We start from the raw sequence: 23,345 nt of genomic DNA on the forward strand, positions 1-23,345 counted from the left end.
GTAATGCACAAGTTCCAATGACTTCATACCATTATTTGGCCAGATTTCACAATAGAAAAGGCATTAAGAAGAACAGATAACCAGTCCTTTAATAAAATTCTGTTTCCAGATATTCATGTGATACTTTTTATTTGCATTTTCCTTTTTCAGATGGTACTATGAGGTTATCACAATAGATACACTTATCTCAGTATACACAGATTCACATTCTGTATTCTCAATGGGATCTTGTTTACTATTTATATTATGATGCTGTTTTGAATTGCCCTATTATCATTATTTCATTGCAAGTATTTTACAATTTAGTAATTATTTCTGAGTAATGGATTTATTTTTGTGAATTGGGGATAAAGCAGCATAATAACAAGAGAGTGTAAATTTTAAAAATATAAATATATGCAAATGCCATGAAAATGTATCAGCAGAGATAATTAATGATATCCTGTTAATTGACCAATTTAGTTCCTTTAATGATTAACATAACAGAATTTCTAGGAAAATGTGAATTTCATGTCAACAAAATTGTTTCATGGCTTTTCACTCTGAAATTATAAATTCCTGGGGACCACTTGCTAGATGACACAGACCATCATGGGTCCATGGTACTTCCAACAAATACCAAACTAGAAAGTGTAGAGAAAGAAAATTTATCTCTATTTTACAATTCTGTTTATTTAACATCTTTTCTAAGAATAAATTCCAATAAAAAGTTCCTCTATAGAGAGTATTTTCTGAATTGGTAGAAGGTTGGGCTGGATTATCTCTAAGATCTTTCTAGCTCTTAAGATTTTCAATTACGCTATTAGCATGCCCTGAGTTTATAGAACAGTCAACAATCAGAACCCAATAATTCCCTATGGAATTGAAGCCACAGTTAATGTGTAGAATTCTTAAGCATGAATAATTTCATTTATTTATTCAATAAATTCTGTATATCTAATATGTGCTAGGCACTAGTCTAGGTATTGGAGATACTGTAGTGAAAAATATAGACAAATTCCCTGCTCCAATGGAGTTTCTATCATAGAGAAGGAGAATTTAAAATTTAAAATATTAGATGATATAAGAGCTGAGAAGAAAAAGCAGAACAAATGAATAGAAAGTATGGGGGAGGGGGCGGAGGGAGAAGAAGGGTAAAGAAGGCAAAGGGTGTTCAGGGAAGGCCTTATTAATAAGGAATATCTGAGTGCATAGTTGGATGAAGTAAATAAAGATGCAAGTCATGTGGAAATCTGTAGAAAGAGCATTTCAGGCAGAGGAAAGAAGAAGTAAAAAGCACCTGAGGCAGAAGTGGAGTTGGTCTGTTCCAGGAACAGTGAGAATGCAGTTGTGATCAAAGCACAGTAAGTGAGGAGCAGGGTTAACAGGAGAGATGAGAGCAAAGAGGTTGTAAGGGGGTGTGTGTGTGGGGGGGCGGATTATGGGGAGTCTTAGCAAGGACTTTGGCTTTTCCTCTGAGTGAGATGGAAACCACTGGAGGGTTTGAACAGAGGAGTGACATGATCTGACTTACATTTTCAAAGGATTACTCTGCTTTGTGGAGACTACACTGTAGGCAATGAAGGTGTAAGCGGGGAGACCAGTTGGAAGTAATCCAAGTGAGAAACCACGGTGACCGCACCAGGGTGACTGTGGTGGCAGTAATTTAGTACAGTGGTGTGGTTAACAGGCAAAAATCACTTCTGAGATAGTCTTAGAAGACAGTGACACCTTCTGGCTCAAAGAAAGACTTACAAAGTTTTACAACAGCCAATGTAAAGCCAAGAATGAAGTTCTGAAAGGAGAAAAAGAATGGGAGTATTCTGTAACTTGACAGAACCTAATAAATTCATGGCCAACAAAAAGTACCCTAAGAATGAGAGGGTTTTCCTCAGAGGTGATTGCCCTGTAATCTTATTGGGGGATGTGAACCAGACGCAAGGGCTAACTCACTTGAGTGTGGCTGTGATGGAGGGGTTTGTCCTGGGCTCATCTTTGGAATTCCTCCAAAGATAATGTGGAAGCTAGGGCAAAGAATGCTGGACGTGGCTGCAATGTGCACTGCAGGCTGGTGTGCTCTGACTCATCATTCATGCCTTACCTGTGACTGGTCAAATGAGGCCATGCATGAGAAACAGGGAATGAGAGCACCTCACAAAATGGGAGATTGTGATTATGCTACGTTAAATTCTTATGTGATTTGTTTTCCAATTATATATAAGCTATTTCTCATTATCATTTCCAGTTCTAAAATTGAGACACATCTTTTTCTGGGAAAAACACATCTTTTTCTGGGAAAGGCTGTTGAAAATTCTTTTCAGTATTATTTGCAAATACTCAATATCAACTGGGTATAAATATTAAAAACAAAGCAAAAAGTGTACCTCATAAGACCAAACAGAATGAAAATATAATTCTGTGTACACTGGTACTTATAAGAAGGAAAGTAGATATAAATAACTAATTCAATTTTATTGTACCTTCCTCCCACTTAAAATAATCATCATAGCCCAGGTTACCTTTTGCATAAAGATCTGAAAGCCTGGACAAAGGAGACTTATAGATCTATATTAAGAAAAAAGAAGACTCAGCCTACCGTGGTGATGTAGCGGGAGTGGAATTCTGGAGCATCTTTCAGGAACGTGAGGCCAGGGTGTGTATCCACCACATCCTGAAGAAGATTAAAACCAAAACTAAATTAACAAACGTACCAAAGAGCAAAATAAAAAAACTAACACGCCAACAGAATTTTTCCTTCCTGTAGAATAAGTAGCCAGTTGAGCAAACCTGCTATTTTTAGAATACTGAACAATGTACTTAAATTTAACACTTTATTACATTCAAATTTTATTACAAGCACACTTATGTGTGCTTTTTGATATGCTAGTATACTTTAATAAAGCATTAATTAAAATTTTAATTTAGCAGGTGCCTGGGTGGCTCAGTTGGTTAAGCATCTGCCTTAGGCTCAGGTCATGATCCCAGGGTCCTGGGATCAAGCCACATTGGGCTCCTGGCTCAGCAGGGAGCCTGCTTCTCTCTCTCCCTCTGCCTCTCCCCCTGCTCATGATCTCTCTCTCTGTATCTCTGTGTATCAAATGAATAAATAAAATATTTTAAAAAATGTTTAAACTCAATTTAGTTAACATATAGGGTATTATTAGTTTCAGGGGTAGAATTTAGTGATTCATCAGTTGCATATAACACCCAGTGCTCATTACATTAAGTGTCCTCCTTAATGCCCATCACCCAATTACCCCATCCTCCTATCGACCTCCCCTTGAGCAACCCTGTTTGTTTCCTATAGTTAAGAGTCTCTTATGGTTTGCCTCCCTGTTTTTATCTTACCTTCCCTTCCCCTATGTTCATCTGTTTTGTTTCTTTTCTTTTTTTTTTTTTTTAAGATTTTATTTATTTATTTGACAGAGAGAGTGAGAGAGCACAAGCAGGGGGAGCAGTAGGAGAGGGAGAAGCAGGCTCTCTGCCATGTAGGGAGCCCGATGTGGGGCTTGATCCCAGGACCCTGGGATCATGACCTGAGCCGAATGCAGACGTTTAACCATCTGAGCCACCCAGGCGCCCCATCTGTTTTGTTTCTTAAATTCCACATGTGAAGGAAATCATATAGTATTTGTCTCTGATTGACTTACTTCACTTAGCATAATACCCTCTAATTCCATCCATGTCATTACAAATAGTAAGATTTCATTCTTTTTGATGGCTGAGTAGCATTCCATTGTGTGTGTGTATGTATATACATACCACTTCTTCCTTATCTGTCAATGGATATCTGAGCTCTTTCCATATTTTGGCTACTGTGGACGTTGCTGCTGTACATCAGGGTGCATGTGCCCCTTTGAATCAGTATTTTTGTATCCTTTGGATAAATACCTAGTAGTGTAATTGTTGGGTCGTAGGGTAGCTCTATTTTTAACTTTTTAAGGAACCTCCATACTGTTTTCCAGAGTGGCTGCACCAGCTTGCACTCCCACCAACAGTGTAAGAGGGTTCCCCTTTCTCTGCATCCTCACCAACATCCATTGTTTCCTGAGTTGTTAGTTTTAGCCATTTTGATCAGTATGAGGTGGTATCTCATTGTGGTTTTGATTTGTATTTCTCTGATGAGGAGTGATATTGAGCATTTTTTCATGTGTCTGTTGGCCATTTGTATGTCTTCTTTGGAGAAATGTCTGTTTATGTCTTCTGCCCCTTTCTTGACTGGATTTTCTGTTTCTTGGGTGTTGTGTTTGGTAAGTTTTTTATAGATTTTGGATACTAGCCCTTTATCTGATAAGTCATTTGCAAATATCTTCTCCCATTCCATAGGTTGCCTTTTGTTGATGCATTTAGTTCTTGTGCCTCATTGGTCTCTCCCAATCTTCAATAGTTACTTAGTCTTGTTATTTCATAATCATGAAATACGCCTTTTTTTTTTTTTTGAGAGAGAGAGCATGAGTGGGGAGAGGGAGAGAGAGAATCCCAAGCAGGCTTCATGCTCAGCATGGAGCCTGATGAGAGGCTTGATCTCATGGACTTGACATCATGACCTGAGCCGAAATCAAGAGTCAGATAACTTAACCAACTGAGCCCACCTAGGCACGCCTCATGATTTTGACACTCTTAATGAGTTCTAGTCAATTATTCTGTAGACTGTCTCTCAACATGGTTTTGTCTGATGTTTTCTCATGATTAGATTAAGATTATACATTTTTGGCAGGTATACCACATAAGTGGTATTGTGTGCTTTACAGTCATATAAGAGTATGTGATGTCAGTATGTCTTATATCTTGTAGAGTTAACTTTGATCACGCTTGGCTGAAATGGCGACTTCTGGGTTCACCACCATATAGTTATTATTTTCCCTTAATAATTAATAAATATTGTGGAGGGGGGATATACTTTGAAACTCTGCAAATTTTTGCCCACAGATTTCAGCATTTTTTAAAAAAGATTTTATTTATTTGAGAGAGAGTGAGAGAGGTAGCACAAGCAGGGGGGAAGGGCAGAGAAAGAGGGAGAAGCAGATGCCCCACTTAGCAGGGAGCCCGATGTGGGGCTCAATCCCAGAACTCTGGGATCATGACCTGAACTGAAGGCAAACGCTTAACTGACTGAGCCACCCAGGCACCCCTGATTTCAGCAGTCATTTGTGGAACCTGACTGTGATATTTATACTGTGGTGCTTATCTAATAGTGATTTTGTATTTCTCTCATTCTTTCTACATTTAATAACTGGAATTCTTCTGTAAGGAAGAGCTATTCCTCCTCTCCCACATATTTATATGTTCAATTCGTATCAGTACAGACTCATGGGTATTTATTTTATTCTAAGGGTTATAATCTAACACTATCATTATTTATTTTGTTGCTCAAATTGATCTTGCTCTGGCCATTGGAACTCTATCAGGTTGGCCTCTGTGTCCTCTTGACATGCCCTATTCTTTTGTGAGCACTTTTATATTTTCTGGTATCACAAGATGGTATCATCTTATATTTTCATCGTTCCAGCCCTGGAATCTACCTTTTTTTTTTTCCCCCCAAATAGCCCTGGTTCCTTTATTGGAAATGGTATTTAAAAACCATTTAGAAATCTGGGTGCTAGGTGTGCTCATCACCATTAGGGTGTCATTGCTCCTGGACCCTCTTGGCAGGAAGAACTAGGAATACTTGTACGTACAGCAGTCCCCCCTTATCTGCAGGGGATATGTTCTAAGACTCCCAGTGGACGCCTGAAATTGCAAATAGTTCTGAACCCTATATATATATATAATGTTTTTTCCTAAACATATGATAAAGTTTAATTTATAAATTAGGCACAGTAAGAGATTAACAATAACAATATTAAAATAAAGTAATTACAACAATATACTGTAATAAAAGTTATGTGAATGTGATTTCTCTCTCAAAATATTTTGTTGTACTGTACTCACGCTTTTACTTCTTGTGATGATATGAGATGAAAAATGTCTACATGATGAGATGAAGTGAGGTGAATGGAGTAGGCATTGTGAGGTAGCCTTAGGTTACTACTGACCTTCTAATGTTAATTCAGAAGGAGGATCATCTGCTTCTAGACTGCAGTTAACCATGAATAACTGAAACTGCATACACGGGTGGGGGGAACTCCTTTATACTAATCCAAGCATACACATTTTTATTTCTTTCTTTTTCTATATTTATCTGTATATACTAAAAACTATGTAATCATGTAGAGAATGGATTCTAATACTATACACAAGGTTCAGTCTAAACTTCTCCCCTTCCTTTGTAACTTTAACAGAATTGCCAACCTATATCCCATTGAGAAACAAATTTACTAAACAGAGTATAGTATTAGTGTATAGTTCTTTTTGTCTCTGGTCTTACAGTATCCAGTTAAAATAGTACTTTCCAAGGTTACTCAGGTTAGCTCTCTCCTGTTCTTCCTTTATTCTCCTTAATGCAGTTAGAATACAGTTCAGTTCATTTGTTACTGTTTATTATTTTATTCTGAGTTTCTTTCCCACAGGTCCAGGTTGATTTTAATTCATTACTTATTTCTTGGAGGGAGAGTATTTGCACATTATTATGGTTCTAAGAGTCAAAGCTAATGTAGAATTGACATCTTAACAATATCGAGTTCTCCTACCCATAAAGACCTCTCTCTCCATTTATATAAATCTTATTTTAAGTTCTCTCAGCAATGTTTTGCTGTATTTTGTGTGCAGGTCTTGCACATCTTTTAGCAGATTCATCCCTAAGTATTTAATATTTGGGGGTGGTATTATAAATGGTATTTTTAAAATTTCATTTTGAATTGTTTGTTGCTAGTATATAGGAAGAAAATTGATTTTTGTATACTAATCATGTTATCTGTAAACTTGCTAAGCTCACTTATTAAATACAGCTTTAGCAGCATCTCATGAATTTTGACATGCTGTGTTTTCACTTTCATTCAGTTCAAGACATTTCTTAATTTTCCTTTTGACTTCTTCTCTGACTCATGGGTTATTTAAAAGTGTTATTTAGTTATCAAATATTTGAAAAATTTTCAGAGATCTTTTATTACTTCTAATTTAATTTCATTCAAGTCAAAGGAATACTTTAAGAGCTGAATTTTAAATTTTTATTGAGATTTTCTATGGCCCAGAATATTGTCTATCTTGGTAAATATTCTGTGTACATGTTAAAGGAATGTGTATTCTACTGTTGCTTGGTAAAGTGTAATATAAATGTCAATTATGTCAAGTTGGTTGATAGTGTTGTTCAAGTGTTCTATATCCTTATTGATTTTTTCTCAACTTGTTCATTATTGAGAACAGCACATGGAAATCTACAATTATGACTTGAACGTATCCTTGAAGTTCTATCAGATTTTGCTTCATGCATTTTGAAAGTCTGTTACAAGGTGCACAAACATTTAGAATTGTCATGTTATGGGCGCCTGGGTGGCTCAGTCGGTTAAGTGACTGCCTTCGGCTCAGGTTATGATCCTGGAGTCCCAGGATCGAGTCTGGCATCGGGCTCCCTGCTCAGCAGGGAGTCTGCTTCTCCCTCTGACCCTCCCCCGTCTTGTGCTCTCTCTCTAATAAATAAATAAAATCTTTAAAAAAAATTGTCATGTTATTATATTCTTTTTTTTTTTTTTTAAAGATTGATTTATTTGAGAGAGAATGAGAGAGAGAGAGAGCACATGAGAGGGGGGAGGGTCAGAGGGAGAAGCAGACTCCCTGCTGAGCAGGGAGCCCGATGTGGGACTCGATCCCGGGACTCCAGGATCATGACCTGAGCCGAAGGCAGTTGCTCAACCAACTGAGCCACCCAGGCGCCCTATTCTTTTTTTTTTTTTAAGGCTTTATTTATTTGACAGACAGCGAGAGAGAGAACAGAAGCAGGGGGAGTCGGAGAGGGAGAAGCAGGCCTCCCGCCGAGCAGGGAGCCCGATGTGGGACTTGATCCCGGGACTCCAGGATCATGACCTTAGCCGAAGGCAGTCACTTAACCGACTGAGCCACGCAGGCACCCCATGTTGTTATATTCTTTATGAATTGTTATATTCTTGATGAATTGATCCCTTTATCATTTTTGTTACATTCTTCATGAATTGTTATATTCTTGATGAACTGATCCCTTTATCTTTACCTAGCAATATTATGTGCTTTAAAAACTACTTTGATATTAATATAGCCACCCAGCTTTCTTTTCTTTTTGCAGCAAAAAAACCCATATAACATAAAATTCATCCAACAATTTCTGTGTACAGTACAATACTGTCAACAACTTGCACATTGTTGTACAACCCCTCCCACCCCAATCCCGAATGATCGAAACTCCATACCCAACAAACAACAACTCCCCACACAACCTCCCCCCAGGCTCTGGCAACTACCTCTCTTCTTCCTAGGAGTTTGACTACTTTAGATACTTCATATAAGTGGAATAGTACAGTATCTGTCTTTTTGTGACTGGCTTATTTCACTTAGCATAATGTCCTCAAAGTTTATCCATGTTGTTGCATGTAACAGAATTTCCTTTTGTTTTAAAGGCAGAATAATATTCCATTATATGTATATACCACATTTTCTTTATCTGTCCATCTACTGATGGACATTTAGGTTGCTTTTACTTCTTGGCTATTGTGAATAATGCTCAATGAACATGGGAATGCAAATATCTCTTTGACATTGTTTTCCATTCTTTTGGATATATACCCCACAGTGGTATTGCTGGGTCATATGGTAGCTCTATTTTAAATTTTTTGAGGAACTTCCATACCATTTTCCACAGAAGTTATACCCTTTTACATTCTAACCATCAGTGTGTAAATGTTCCAATTTCTCCACATCCTCAGCAACGCTTTTTTTTTTTTTAAACAGTATCCATTCTAACAGGTGTGAGGTGGTATTTCACTGTGATTTGATTTGCATTCCCCTGCTTATTTATTTTTTTTTTACTGATGTTGAACATCTCCTCATATGCTTGTTAGACATTTCATCTTTGGAGAAATGTCTCTTCAAGTCCCTGACCATTTAAAAATCCAGTTATTTTTATTGCTGTTCTTATTGAGTTGTAAGAGTTCTTTATATATTCTAGATATTGACACCTTATCAGGTGTGTTTTTCCATTCTATAGACTGCCTTTTACTACGCTCTTTCCTTTGCTGTCCAGAAGTTTTAAAGTTTGATGTAATCCCATTTGTCTAGTTTTGATTTTGCTGCCTCTGCTTTTTTGGTCGTATCCATTGCCAAATCCAAGGGTCATGAAGGTTTCCCCCTCTGTTTTCTTCTAGGAGTTTTATAGTTTCAGGTCTTTGGATTAGGTCTTTAATCCCTTTTGAGTTCATTTTTGTACGTGGTGTGTACAAAATATCCAATTTCCCCAACACCATTTGTTGAAGAGACCATCCTTTCCCTACTGTGTAATCTTGGCACCTATGCTGCAAATCATTGGTGTATATATGCAAGAATCTGTAGCTTTGTAATATATTTGGAAGTTAGGATGTGTGAAGCTTCCAGCTTTCTTCTCCTTTCTCAGGATTGTTTTGGCTATTCCAGGTCCTTTGAAATTCCATATGAATTTTATAATTGTTTTTTATATTTCTGCAAAAAATGCCATTGGTATTTTTAAACTTTATTGGGGAATAAGCAATATACAAAAAATTGTACGTATATAATATATACAGATTGATGAATTTGGACATATGTGTATACCCAAGAAACCATCACCACGATTAAGGTAATAACATATTCACCACCTCCAAGTTTCCTTGTGCCTTTTTTTTTTTTTATCTGTTTGTTTGTTTTGGTAAGAATACTTAACATGAGATCTACCCTCTTAACAAATTTTAAGTTGCACAATATAGCACTGTTAACTATATGCACTATGTTGTACAACAGATATCTAGAACTTATTTGTCTTACATAACTAAAACTATATCCACTGAACAACATCTTCATGATTCAACTTAAATGAGGTATCCAAAATAGACTCACAGAAGCAGAGAATAGAATGGGGTTGCCAGGGGATGGGAGAAGGGGACCATTTGGATTTTGACAGAACTTGAACTGATCTATATAGACTGTTCTGGGTTGACTGGGCATTTAACAATGTTAAGTCTTTCAATCCATGAACATAATATGTCTTTCCATTTATTTGTAAGAGCTTTCTTTTGATTAGTGTTACCATGCTATATCTTTTTTCTTCTTTTACTTTTAATTTATTTGTGTCTTTATAATTAAAGTACATTTCTTTCAGGCAACATATATTTGGGTCTTGCTTTTTTGTCTAATCTTTGCCTTTTGAGAGTATTCACATCACTTATACTTAATGTGTTATTGATATTGATATGGTTAGGTTTAGGTCTATCATCTTGTTTGTCCCATCCATTCTTTGTTCCCCTTTTTTCTTCCTTTCCTGCCTTCTTTTGAGTTCACTGAGTATTCTTTATAACTTCTATTTTACTTAAACTTTTTTTGGCTTTTTAGCTATAACTGTTATTTCAGTGGTTGTGTCAGAGAGTACAGCATACATCTTTAACTTACTACAATCTATTTTCAAGTGGTATTATACCACTTCATAGATAATATGTGAACCATACAATAGTATACTTCCATTTTTCTTCTCCTGGCCTTTATGCTATTGTTGTCAAATTGTACTTAGGCATATGTTATAATCACCACAAAACACTGTTGATAGTTTTGTTTAAATAGTTATCTTCTAAAGAGATCTGAATAATAAAAAATTACATACATTTATCCATTTAGTTACCATTTCTGGAGCTTTTCTTTCCTTTATGTAAATTTGTATTTCCATCTGGCATTATTTTCTTCCTTGACTGAACAACTTTCCCCCCAACCCAAACACATTTCTTGTACTGCATTTCTGCTGGTGATAAATTCTTTCAGCTTTTCTATGTCCAAAAAAATCTTTAATTCACCTTCGTTTTTGAAAGATGTTTTCACTGGGTACGATGCTCTAAGTTGATAGCCTATTTTCTTTGAGTACTTTAAAGATGTTGCTTCAATGTTTCTGACTTGGACTGTTTCCAACATGAAATCTACTGTTATCTTCATCTTTGTTCCACTTTATGAAATGTGACTATTTTCTCTGGCTGCTATTCAAATTTTCTCTTTATTACTGGTTTTGAACCAATTTATTGTGATATGACTTGGTATAGTTTTCTTTGTGTTTCTTGTCCTTGGGCTTATTGATTATCTTGGGTTTGAGCTTATGGTTTTTATCAAATATAGAAAATCTGGGGCTATTATCTCATCAAATAATTTTTCTGTCCCTGTGCAATGCAATTCCAGCACTAACTATCCAGAATTGGTACTGATTTCACAGGTTAGGGGCACAGTCCCTTCACAAGACTTCTCTAACTCCAGAAACCAGCCATTAACTCTGGGGTTCCTACGCCATCCACATTTCTGACCAACTGACTATAAATTTGGGGGTTTCCACCATCCCCTTAGGTTTAACAATTTGCCTGAGTGACCCAGAGAAATGAGGCAAGTGCTACATTATGATTACTATTCTATTATAAAGGCTACAAGTCAGGACCAGCCAAACAAGAGATGCAGAGGGAAAAGTGGGAAGGTCTGAGACACAGAGCTTCTATTCTCAGGGCATGGCACCCTCCCAGCACATCATTGTGCTTCAGTGAGCTTCAGTGTCCAGAGATTTTATTGGGTTTCATTAGGTAGGCATGCTTGATTAAATCATTGTCCATATGACTGAATTCAATTTCCAGGCTCCATCTCCTCCTTGGAGGTCAGGTTGGTAACACCTGGCTGAAAAACCTAACCTCTAATCACATGGTTGGCCTTTTTGGCACAATAAGTCCCCACTCTGAAACCATCCAGGGACCCACCATTACTAACGAGATGACTCATTAATGAGTCATCTCGTTTGTAAAAACTCAGGCATGGTCCCAGGAGCCCGCTGTGAAAAACAAGTATGTTCTTATCATTTGGGAAGTTCTAAGGGTTTAAAAGCTCTGTCCTAGGAACTTGGGACAAAGAGGTGACAAATTCTTTATTTTAAATCCCCCCACCTCTCCCATTTATAAGTATGTTAGTTTGCTTGAAGTTATGTCCCAAAGCTCATGGATGCTCTTTTCATTTTTCTTCCTTTCTTTGTGTCTCCATTTCTCATTTTGGATAGTTTCTATTCTGTCTTCAAATTCACTAATCATTTCACTTGCAATGTTTAATCTGCTGTTAATCCAATCTGGTGTATTTTGCACCCCAGACACCTTAGTTTTCACCTCTACAAGTTCAATTTGGGTTTTTTAAAATATGTATCTTCCATGTCTTAACTTTTTGGGTAGACAGAATTCAGTTATGAAGGTTGTTTTAATGTACTTGTCTAATTCTAACATCTGGATCAGTTTCAACTGATTTTTTTTTCCATATTATCTGTTGTATTTTTCTGCTTCTTTGCATGCCTGATGACATCAACTATTACAAATTTCACCTGGTTGAATGCTGGATATTTTTATGTTCTTATAAATATTCTCAAACTTTGTTCTGGAATGCTGTTAAGTTACTTTAAAACTCTTTTATCCTTGTAGGTCTTGCTTTCTAAATTGGTTAGGCAGGACCTAGAAATGCTTAATTTAGGGTTAATTATTCTCCATTACTGAAGCAAGACTCCCAAGAGTACTCTACCCAAAGTCCTGAAGTTTTCCAGTCTGGCTGGTAAGGACAAATACCATCCCTGGGCCTGTGTGACTGATAGGTACTGTACTGCTCCCTAATTATGGATAGCACTTTCTTTAGCTTTGGTTACTTTCCCCACATACATCTGTTGATCAGTATTCTGCTGAATACTCATGGAGGAGTTCTAAAGATGTCTGGAGCTTTCTCGCTGGTACTCTGTCCCAAGTATTCTAGCCACCTTGGTCATCTAGCTCTTCACCTCTGCCTCCTAAAATCAGGGAGTCTGATGGACTCTGCCTGGAGTCCCCATTCCCACACTGTGGCTTGGGAACTCTCTCAAGGCAGTAACCTGAGACAATCATAAGGCTGACCTTGTTTGCTTTCTGTCTCTCAGCAATCACTATCTTTTGTTGCCAGATATCCAGCATCTTGAAAACCACTGTTTTGTATTTCTTGCCTCATTTTTTTTTTAATTGAAGTATAGCTGACATACACTATTATATTAGTTTCAGGTGCACAGCAGTGATTCAACATTTATATACATTACAAATGACCACAGTAAGTCTAGTTACCATCTGCCACCATACAAAGTTATTAAGACATTACTGACTATATTCCCTATGCTGTACTTTACATCCCTGTGACTTAACTTATTTTGTAACTGGAAGTCTGTACGTCTTAATCCCGTTCACCTATTTTGCCAATCTCTCCAACCACCTGCCCTCTGGCAACCACCAGTTTGTTCACTATATTTGAGTATGTTTGTTTTGTTTTTTAGATTCCACATATAAGTCAAATCATTTTCTTTGACATTTCACTCTCTAGGTCCATCTGTGTTGTTGTAAATGGTAAGATTCCATTCCTTTTTATGGCTGAGTAATATTCAATTGTTCATATATACCATATTTTGTTTACTCACTCATCTATTGATGGACACTAGGTTGCTTCCATATGTTGGCTATTGTAAATAATGCTGCAGTGAACATAGGAATGCATATATCTTTTTGAATTAGAGTTTTCATTTTCTTTGGAAAAATACCCAGAAGTGGAATCACTGGATCGTATGGTATTTCTATTTTTAATTTTTTAAGGAAACTCCATATTGTTTTCCATGATGGCTGCACTAATTTACATTTGCTAATTTACCACCAATAGTGCCCAGGGTTCTGTTTTCTTCATATCCTTGTCAATTTCTCCAATCCTTGTTATTTCTTATCTTTTTGATACTAGCCATTCTGGCAGGTGTGAGGTGGTATCTCATTATGGTTTTGATTTGCATTTTCCTAATTAATGATGTTGAGCATCTTTTCATGTGTCTGTTGGCCATCTGTATGTATTTTTTGGAAAAGTGTCTTTTCAGGTCCTCTGCCCATTTTTTAAAAAAAGATCCTATTTATTTATTTGAGAGAGAGAGAGCAGGCATGAGAGAGCGAGAACATGAACGGGGTGAGGGGCATAGGGAGAAGCAGACTCCCCACTGAGCAGGGAGCCTGATGTGGGGCTCAATCCCAGGACTCTGGGATCATGACCTGAGCCAAAGGCAGATGCTTAACTAACTGAGCCACCCTGGCACCCCCCATTTTTTTTTTATTAATTTATTTGATAGAGAGAGTGAGAGAACATAAGCAGGGGAGCGGCAGAGGGAGAGGGAGAAGTAGGCTCCCTGTGGAGCAGGGAACCCAATGTGGGACTCGATCCCAGGACCCTGAGATCATGACCTGAGCCAAAGGCAGCCGCTTAACTGACTGAGCCACCCAAGTGCCCACCCCCCCTTTTTTTAAATGGGTGTTGAGTTGTAGGAGTTCTTTATATATTTTGAATATTAACCTTCTATTGGACATATCATTTGCAAATATCTTCTCCCATTCAGTAGGTCGCCTTTTCATTTTGTTGATGGTTTCCTTCACAGTGTAAAGCTTTTTACTTTGATGTAGTCCCAACTATTTTTGCATTTGTTGCCCTTGCTTGAGGAGACAGATCCAAAAAAATATTGCTAAGATTTATGTCTAAGAGTTTACTGCTTATGTTTTCTTTTAGGAGTTTTATAGTCTCATGACTTACATTTAGGTTTTTAATCCATTTGGGGTTTATTTTTGTATATGGTATAAGATAGTCTAATTTCATTCTTTTCAATGTAGCAAAACTTCTTATTTTCACTGGTTTTCTTTTATTTTTTGATCTCTTTTTCATTTATTTCCAATCTTATCTTTATTATTTCCTTCCTTCTACTAACTTTGTTTTTTTGTTCTTTTTCTAGTTTCTTTAGGTGTAAGGTTAGAATGTTCATTTGAAATTTTTCTTGTTTCTTAGGACAGGCCTATATCATAAACTTCCATCTTAGAACTGCTTTTGCCGTGTCCAACAGATTTCTGAATGTTGTGTTTCCATTTTCATTTGTCTCAAGGTATTTTTAAATTTCCTCTTTGATTTCCTCACTGACTCGTTGTTTAGTAGCATGTTGCTTAGCCTTCATGTGTTTGTTTTTTAAGTCTGTATGTGTCTTTAGATCTGAAGTGAGTCTCTTGTGGGCTGCATATAGATGGGTCTTATAATTTTTTCTTGTAATTGATTTCTAGTTTCATACCATTGTGGTTGGAAAAAATGCTTGATATGATTTCAATTTTCCTAAATTTACTGAGACTCGTTTTGTGGCCTAATGTGATCTATCCTGAAGAATGTTCCATGTGCACTTGAATAGAATGTGTATTCTGTTTTTTGATGGAATGTTCTGTGTGTATCTGTTAAGTCCATCTGGTCTCATGTGTTGCTTAAGGTCACTGCTTACTTATTGATTTTCTGTCTGGATGATCTATCCATTGATGTAAGTGGGGTGTTAAAATCCCCTACTATTTTTAAGAGAAACTAGAGCAAGAAAGGAAGATGGCAGTGGAGTAGGAGGATCCTAGGCTTGTCTCATCCCACGAACACAACTAGATAACTACTAAATCATCCTAAATACCCCAGAAAGTGACCTGAAGATTGGCAGAACAAACTCCACAACTAAAGGGAGAGATGAGGCGACATCGAAGATGGTAGGAAGTGCAGAGACATGGTTTAGGGGAGAAGCAGACTGCAGGTACTGCAGAGGGGAGGGAGCCGTGGTTGCAGAGAAGGGTGAGAGAGAGAGGAGCACACCGGAGAATGCACAAGGAGAATGTTTCCTCAAAGCCATTGTTTTGGAAGATGAGAGGGGCTAAATTCTGTGAGTTCTTATAAGAGTGGGACTAAAACCCTGGAGTTTTAAAGGCCAGAGGGCTTGGCTAGGATAGAGGCCAATAGAGAATGTGCTGCTCCTGGAGAGAAAGCAGACAACCTGCGAGTAGACAGCATGGAAACAGTGATCTGAAGAACACCTGGGCCACACATTGGGGAGATTATTCACTCTTCTCGGAGCATGTACTTGAGAGGCAGCATTCATGGAGACACCTCTTCAGGAACAAAGGAGCTGGCTGGCACCATTTTCCTCCCCTGCCCCTCAGCATAACACAGAGTCACCTGTGGGAAGCAGGAAAGTGCTAATACTGGCTGCCTAATTTGCTTACACTAAACCCCACTCCCCTTTGCTCTGGTGGGACTGCCCTCGGTCAACTTGCCTCAGTCCAGCACAGTGAGCCCCTCCCCCAGGAGACACTACAAACCGCTGCCCAAACCATATCTCCTGACCAGAGAGTTCTACAGAGCCTCAGTTCTGGTGGAATTGGTGTCAGGTCTCATTGCAAAAGCAGACCAGAGCACACCTAGTTAAAACTCACCACATTCAGGCCCGGGACCAAACACTGCCCACAGCAGGCAAGGAGAGCCTCTGCAGGCGACTGACCTGAAGGACAGAGCAGCCAGAACACAACAGCAGAGCACACGCAGCACATACTGGAGGCACTCCCTGAAGCACCAGGCCTTGGACACTACATGACCTCTTCTTCATAAGGCCATTATTTTCAGGAGCAAGAGACGTAACTGGCATCTGACTGTTGATCTTAGCTCCAGTCTTGATCTCAGGGTCGTGAGTTCAAGCCCCATGTGGAGCCCACTTAAAAGAAAATCTTAAAAGCAGTAACACAAAATAAGTCATTAACTTACCAGGGAAAACCCATAAGTTCACTGGAGATTTCTCAACAGAAACCTGGCAAGCCAGAAGGGAGTGTCAAGATATACTCAAGGTGCTGAATGGGAAAAATCTGCATCCAAGAATATTCAGCAAGGCTACCATTCAGCAAGGCTACCATTCCAGATAGATGGAGAGATAGAGTCTCCCAGACAAACAAAAAGTAAAGGAGTTTGTGACCACTAAACCAGCTCTGCAAGAAATATTAGAGGGGACTCTGAGTGGGGAAGAAAGGCCAAAAGTGACAAAGACTAGAAAGGAACAGAGAAAACCTCCAGAAACACTGACTTTACAGGAAATACAATGGCACTAAATTCTTACCTATCAATAATTACTCTGAATGTAAATGGACTAAATGCTCCAATCAAAAGACACAGGGTGTTAGAATGGATAAAAAAACAAGACCCATCTATATGCTGCCTACAAAAGACTCATTTTAGACTAAAACACCTCCAGATTGAAAGTGAGGGGATGGAGAAACATTTATCATGCAAACGGACATCAAAAGAAAGCCAGAGTAGCCATATTTATATCAAACTAGATTTTAAACCGAAGACTGTAACAAGAGATAAAGAAGGGCACTATACATAATAAAGGGGTCTACTGAACAAGAAGGTCTAACAAATGTAAATGTTTATGCCCCCAACATGGGAGCACTCAAATATATAAGACAATTAATAACAAACATAAAAGGAACTCATTCATAATAATCAATAATAGTAGGGGACTTTAACACCCCACTTACGTCAATGGACAGATCATCTAAGCAGAAAATCAACAAAGAAACAATGGCTTTGAATGACACACTGGACCAGATGGACTTAACAGATATATTCAGAACATTCCATCCTAAAGCAGCAGAATAAACATTCTTTTCAAGGGCAAATGGGACATTCTCCAGAACAATTACATAACAGGTTACAAATCAAGTGTCAACAAGGACAAAAAGATTGAGATCATACCATGCATATTTTCCAATCACAATGCTATGAAACTTGAAGTTAATCACAAGAAAAAATTTGGAAAGACCGCAAATACATGGAGGTTAAAGAACATCTTACTAAAGAATGAATGGGTCAACCAGGAAATTAAAGAAGAAATAAAAAAATACATGGAAACAAATGAAAATGAAAACATGAAGATCCAAAACCTTTGGGATGCAGCAAAAGGAGTAGTAAGAGGGAAGTATATAGCAATACAGGCCTACCTCAAAAAGCAAGAAAAATCTCAAATACACAACCTAACCTTACACCTAAAGGAGCTAGGGAAACAATAAATGAAGCCTAAAGTCAGCAGAAGAAGGGAAAAATAAAGATTACAGCAGAAATGAATGATACAGAAACAAACAAACAAAAAAGCCCACTAGAATAGATCAGTGAAACCAGGAGCTGGTTCTTTGAAAAAGTTGATAAAGTTGATAATCCCCTATCCAGACTTATCAAAAAGAAGAGAAAGGACCAAAATAAATAAAATCACCCGTGAAAGAGGAGAAATAACAATCAACACTACAGAAATACAATTATAACTGTATGCCAACATACTGGGCAATCTGGCAGAAATAGACCATACAAAGTTAATAATACCTATTCTTCTCAAACTATTAAAAAAAATAGAAATGGAAGGAAAACTTCCAAACTCATTCTACAAGGTCAGCATTACCCCGATTCCAAAACCAGGCAAATACCCCACTGAAAAAGAGAACAATATCCCTGATGAATATGGATGCAAAAATTCTCAACTAAATACTAGCAAATCAAATCCCACAGTACATTAAAAGTAATCATTCACCACGATCAAGTGGCATTTATTCCTGGGTTGCAAGGGTGATTCAATATTTGCAAATCAATCAACGTGATAGACCACATTAATAAAAGAAAGGACAAGAACCATATGATCCTCTCAATAAATGCAGAAAAGCATTTGACAAAGTACAGCATCCATTCTTGATAAAAAACCTCAACGAAGTAGGGGTAGAGGGAACATACCTCAACATAATAAAGGCCACATATGAAAAACCCACAGCTAGTGTCATCTTCAATGGGGAAAAACTGAGAGCTTTTCCTCTAGAGTCAGGAATAAGAAAGGGATGTCTACCCTCATCACTGTTATTTTAACACAGTACTAGAAGTCCTAGCCACAGCAATCAGACAACAAAAAGAAATAAAAGGCATCCAAATTGGCAAGGAAGAAGTCAAACTTTCACTATTTTCAGATGACATGATACTCTATGTGGAAAACCCAAAAGACTCCACCAAAAAATTGCTAGAATGGATACATGAATTCAGTAAAGCTGCAGGATACAAAATCAACACACAGAAATCTGCTGCATTTTTATATATTGTCAGAGAAATCAAGGAATCAATCCCATTTATAATTGCACCAAAAACTGTAAGATACTTAGGAATAAACCTAACTAAAGAGGTGAAAGATCTGTACCCTGAAAACTAAAACATTGATGAAAGAAATTGAAGAGGACACAAAGAAATGGAAAGATACTCCATGCTCATGGATTGCAAGAACAAATATTGTTCAAATGTCTACACTACCCAAAGCAATCTACACATTTAATGCAATCTGTATCAAAATACCACCAGCATTTTTCACAGGGCTAGAAACAAACAATCCTAAAATTTGTATGGAACCACAAAAGACTCCAAATAGCCAAAGCAATCTAACAAGAAAAGCAAAGCTGGAGGCATCACAATTTCAGACTTCAAATCATATTAACAAAGCATAGTATGGTACTGGCACAAAAACAGGCACATAGATCAGTGGAAGAGAACAGAAAATCCAGAAATAAACCCACAACTGTATGGTCAATTAATCTTCGACAAAGCAGGAAAGAATATCCAATGGAAAAAAGACAGTCTCTTCAACAAATGGTGTTGGGAAAACTGGACAGCAACATGCAGAAGAATGAAACTGGACCACTTTCTTACACCATACACATACATAAATTCAAAATGGATGAAAGACCTAAATGTGAGACAGGAAACCATCAAAGTACTAGAGAAGAACACAGGCAGTAACCTCTGTGACATCAGCTGTAGCAACTTCTTACTACATCTTACTACATCCATCTCCTGAGGCAAGGGAAACAAAAGCAAAAATGAACTATTGGGTCTTCATAAAGATTAAAAGCTTCTACACAGTGGGGGAAACAATAAACAAAACTAAAAGGCAACCTATGGAATGGGAGAAGATATTTGCAAATGACGTTATCTGCTAAAGGGTTAGTATCCAAAATATATAAGGCACTTACAAAACTCAACACCCCAAAAAAACAAATAACCCAATTAAAAAATGGGCAGGAGACATGAACAACATTTTTCCAAAGAAGACCAAACAGATGGCCAACAGACACATGAAAAGATGCTCAACATCACTTATCATCAAGGAAATACAAATCCAAACTACAGGGAGATATCACTTCACACTTGTCAGAATGGATAAAATTAACAACACAAGAAACAACAGGTATTGGAGAAGATGTGGAGAAAGGGGAACCCTCTTGCTCTGTTGATGGGAATGCAAATTGGTGCAGGCACTCTGGAAAATAATATGGAGGTTCCTCAAAAAGTTAAGAATAGAGCTACCCTACGGCCCTGCAATTGTATTACTAAGTATTTACCTAGGGATACAAAAACAGTAATTCAAAGGGATACATGCACCCTAATGTTTATAGCAGAATTACCTACAATAGCTAAATTATGGAAACAGCCAAGTGTCCATCGACTGATGAATGGATAAAGAAAATGTGGTGTATATATACAATGGAATATTACTCAGCCACAGAAAGAATGAAATCTTTCCATTTGCAATGACATGGATGGAGCTAGATTGTATTATGCTAAGTGAAATAAGTGAGTCAGAGAAAGACAAATACCATATGATTTCACTCATATGCAGAATTTAAGAAACAAAACAAACGAGCAAAGGAAAAAAAAAGAGGCAAACAAGAAACAGACTCTTTAAAAAAAAAAAAGATTTTATTTATTTATTTGAGAGAGAGAGAGCACAAGTGGGGGGAGAAGTAGAGGGAGAGGGAGAAGCAGACTCCCCGCTAAGCAGGGAGCCCGAAAGGGGACTTGATCTGGGGACTCCAGAATCATGACCTGAGCCAAGGCAGACACTTAACCAACTGAGCCACCCAGGTGCCCCAGGAAACAGACTCTTAACTGTACAGAACAAACTGATGGTTACCAGAGGGGAGCTGGTTGGGTGAAATAGGTGATGGGGATTAAGGAGTATACTTGCTGTGATGAGCACAGGGTGTTGTATGGAAGTGTTGAATCACTATATTTTACACCTGAATATCATATTATACTGTATGTTAACTAATGGGAATTTATTTTTTAAATTTTTTAAAAAATATTTTATTTATTTATTTGACAGAGAGAGACACAACCAGAGAGGGAACACAAGCAGGGGGAGTGGGAGAGGGAGAAGCAGGCTTCCTGCTAAGCAGGGAACCCGGCGCGTGGCTTAATCCCAGGACCCTGGGATCATGACCTGAGCCGAAGGCAGACGCTTAACAACTGAGCCACCCAGGCGCCCCAACTAATGGGAATTTAAATAAAAGCTTAAAATAATAATAAACCCCCCTATTTTTATATTACTGTCAATTCTTCCCTCTATGTCTGTTAATATTTGCTTCATCTATTTATATATTATCCTATGTTAGGTGCACAGATATTTATAGTTGTTATATTCTTATTGGATTGATCCCTTTATCATGATGTAATGCCCTTTTTTTTTTTTTTTTTTTTTTTAAGAGAAAGAGCATGTGTGTGTGTGGTGGAGGGGGGACAGAGGGAGAGAGAGAATCTTAAGCAGATCTGACACTCAGTGCAGAGCCTGACATGGGGCTCTACCTCATGACCCTGGGATCATGACCTGGGCCAAAGTCAAGAGTCGGATGCTTAACCAACTGAGTCACCCAGGTGCCCCACAGTCTTTGTTTTAAAGTCTGTTTTGTCTGATGGTAAGTATGCTACTCCAGCTTTTTTTTTTTTCCTCCAGCTTTTTGTTTCTATTTGCTTGGGATATCTTTTTCTATCCCTTCACTTACAAGTCAATCTCTTGTAGGCAGCATATAAGTAGGTCTTGCTTTTTTATCCATTCAGTTACCCCATGTCTTCTGATTGGAGCATTTAGTCCATTTACATTTAAAGTAAGTATTGACAGGTATGTACTTCTGCCATTTTTTTTTTTTTAAAGATTTTATTTATTTATTTGACAGAGAGAGAGAGAGTGTACAAGCAGGGGGAGTGGCAGGCAGAGGGAGAGGAAGAAGCAGGCTCTCTGCTGAGGAGGGAGCCCGATGCAGGGCTCTATCCCAGGACTCTGGGATCATGACCCGAGCTGAAAGCAGACGCTTAACCGACTGAGCCACCCTGGCATCCCTACTTACTGCCATTCTGTTAACTGTTTTCTGTTTTTTTTTTTTTTTTTGTAATTCTTTGTTCCTTTCTTCTTGTCTTGCTGTGTTCCCTTGTGATTGGATGACTTTCAAGTTTATGGTCACTTAAGTCCTAATACATTCTAAAAGCACTACATTATTAATCTACCCCCCACCCATGTTTTAAATGCATTTGATGTTTTATTTTATAACTTTTTATTTTGTGTATCCCTTAACTAATTATTGTATATGTAGTTGATTTTACTACTTGTCTTTTAACCTTCATACTAGCTTTACAAGTGGTTGAGCCACTACCTTTACTGTATGTTCGCTTTTACCAGTCAGATTTTTTTTCTTTCATAATTTTCTTCTACTTATGGCCTCCCCCCCCCGCCCACACACACACTTAAAGAGGTCCTTTGAACAATTCTTATAAGGCTGGTTTAGTGGTGATTAACTTCTTTAACTTTTACTTGTCCAGGAAACTTTATCTCCCCTTCAATTCTGAAATATCCTTGCTAGGTAAAGTACTCTTGGTTGTGTGTTTTTTTTTTTTTTTTTTCCTTGTAGCACTTCAAATATATCATGCCACTCCCTTCTGGCCTGCAAAGTTTTTGCTGAAAAAGCAGCTCATAGTCTTATGGGTGTTCCCTTGTAGGTAACTAGTAGCTTTTCCCTTGCTGCTTTTAAGATTCTCTTTACCTCTAATTTTTGACGTTTTAATTATGATGTGACTTGTGTGGACCTCTTTGGGGCTCTCTGTGGTTCCTGGACCCAGATGTCTGTTTTCTTCCCCAGGCTAAAGAAGTTTTCAGTTATTATTATTATTTATTTTTTTTAAAGATTTTATTTATTTATTTGACAGAGAAAGAGAGACAGCTAGAGAGGGAACACAAGCAGGGGGAGTGGGAGAGGGAGAAGCAGGCTCCTGGCTAAGCAGGAAGCCCAATGCGGGGCTCAATCCCAGGACCTGGGATCATGACCTGAGCCAAAGGCAGATACCTAACGACTGAGCCACCCAGGTGCCCTTCAGTTATTATTTCTTCAAGGATGTTTTCTGCTACTTTCTCTTTCTTCTCCTTCTACGACCCCTCTAATGCAAATGTTGGTATGCCTGATGTTATCTAAGAGGTCCCTTAAACTATCCTTATTTTAAAATTTTTCATTCTGCTGTTCAGCTTGAATGATTTCTACTACCCTGTTCTGTAGATCACTGATCTATTC

The 23,345-nt window shown here is 37.8% G+C and overlaps 1 protein-coding gene across 8 annotated transcripts in view; it reads right to left on the minus strand.

The window, feature by feature from the left end:
• Positions 1 to 23,345, minus strand: part of PPP2R3A (protein phosphatase 2 regulatory subunit B''alpha) — a 213,003-nt gene that overhangs the window by 78,996 nt on the left and 110,662 nt on the right. For all 8 annotated transcript variants that reach the window (XM_078071623.1, XM_078071621.1, XM_078071627.1 and 5 more), the window contains one exon: positions 2,576 to 2,650. In XM_078071623.1, coding sequence (XP_077927749.1) covers positions 2,576 to 2,650 — 75 coding nt within the window. The remainder of the gene's footprint in view (positions 1 to 2,575; positions 2,651 to 23,345) is intronic.

This window comes from Halichoerus grypus, chromosome 1 (assembly GCF_964656455.1).
Source record: "Halichoerus grypus chromosome 1, mHalGry1.hap1.1, whole genome shotgun sequence".
In the NCBI taxonomy this organism is placed as follows: Eukaryota; Metazoa; Chordata; class Mammalia; order Carnivora; family Phocidae; genus Halichoerus; species Halichoerus grypus.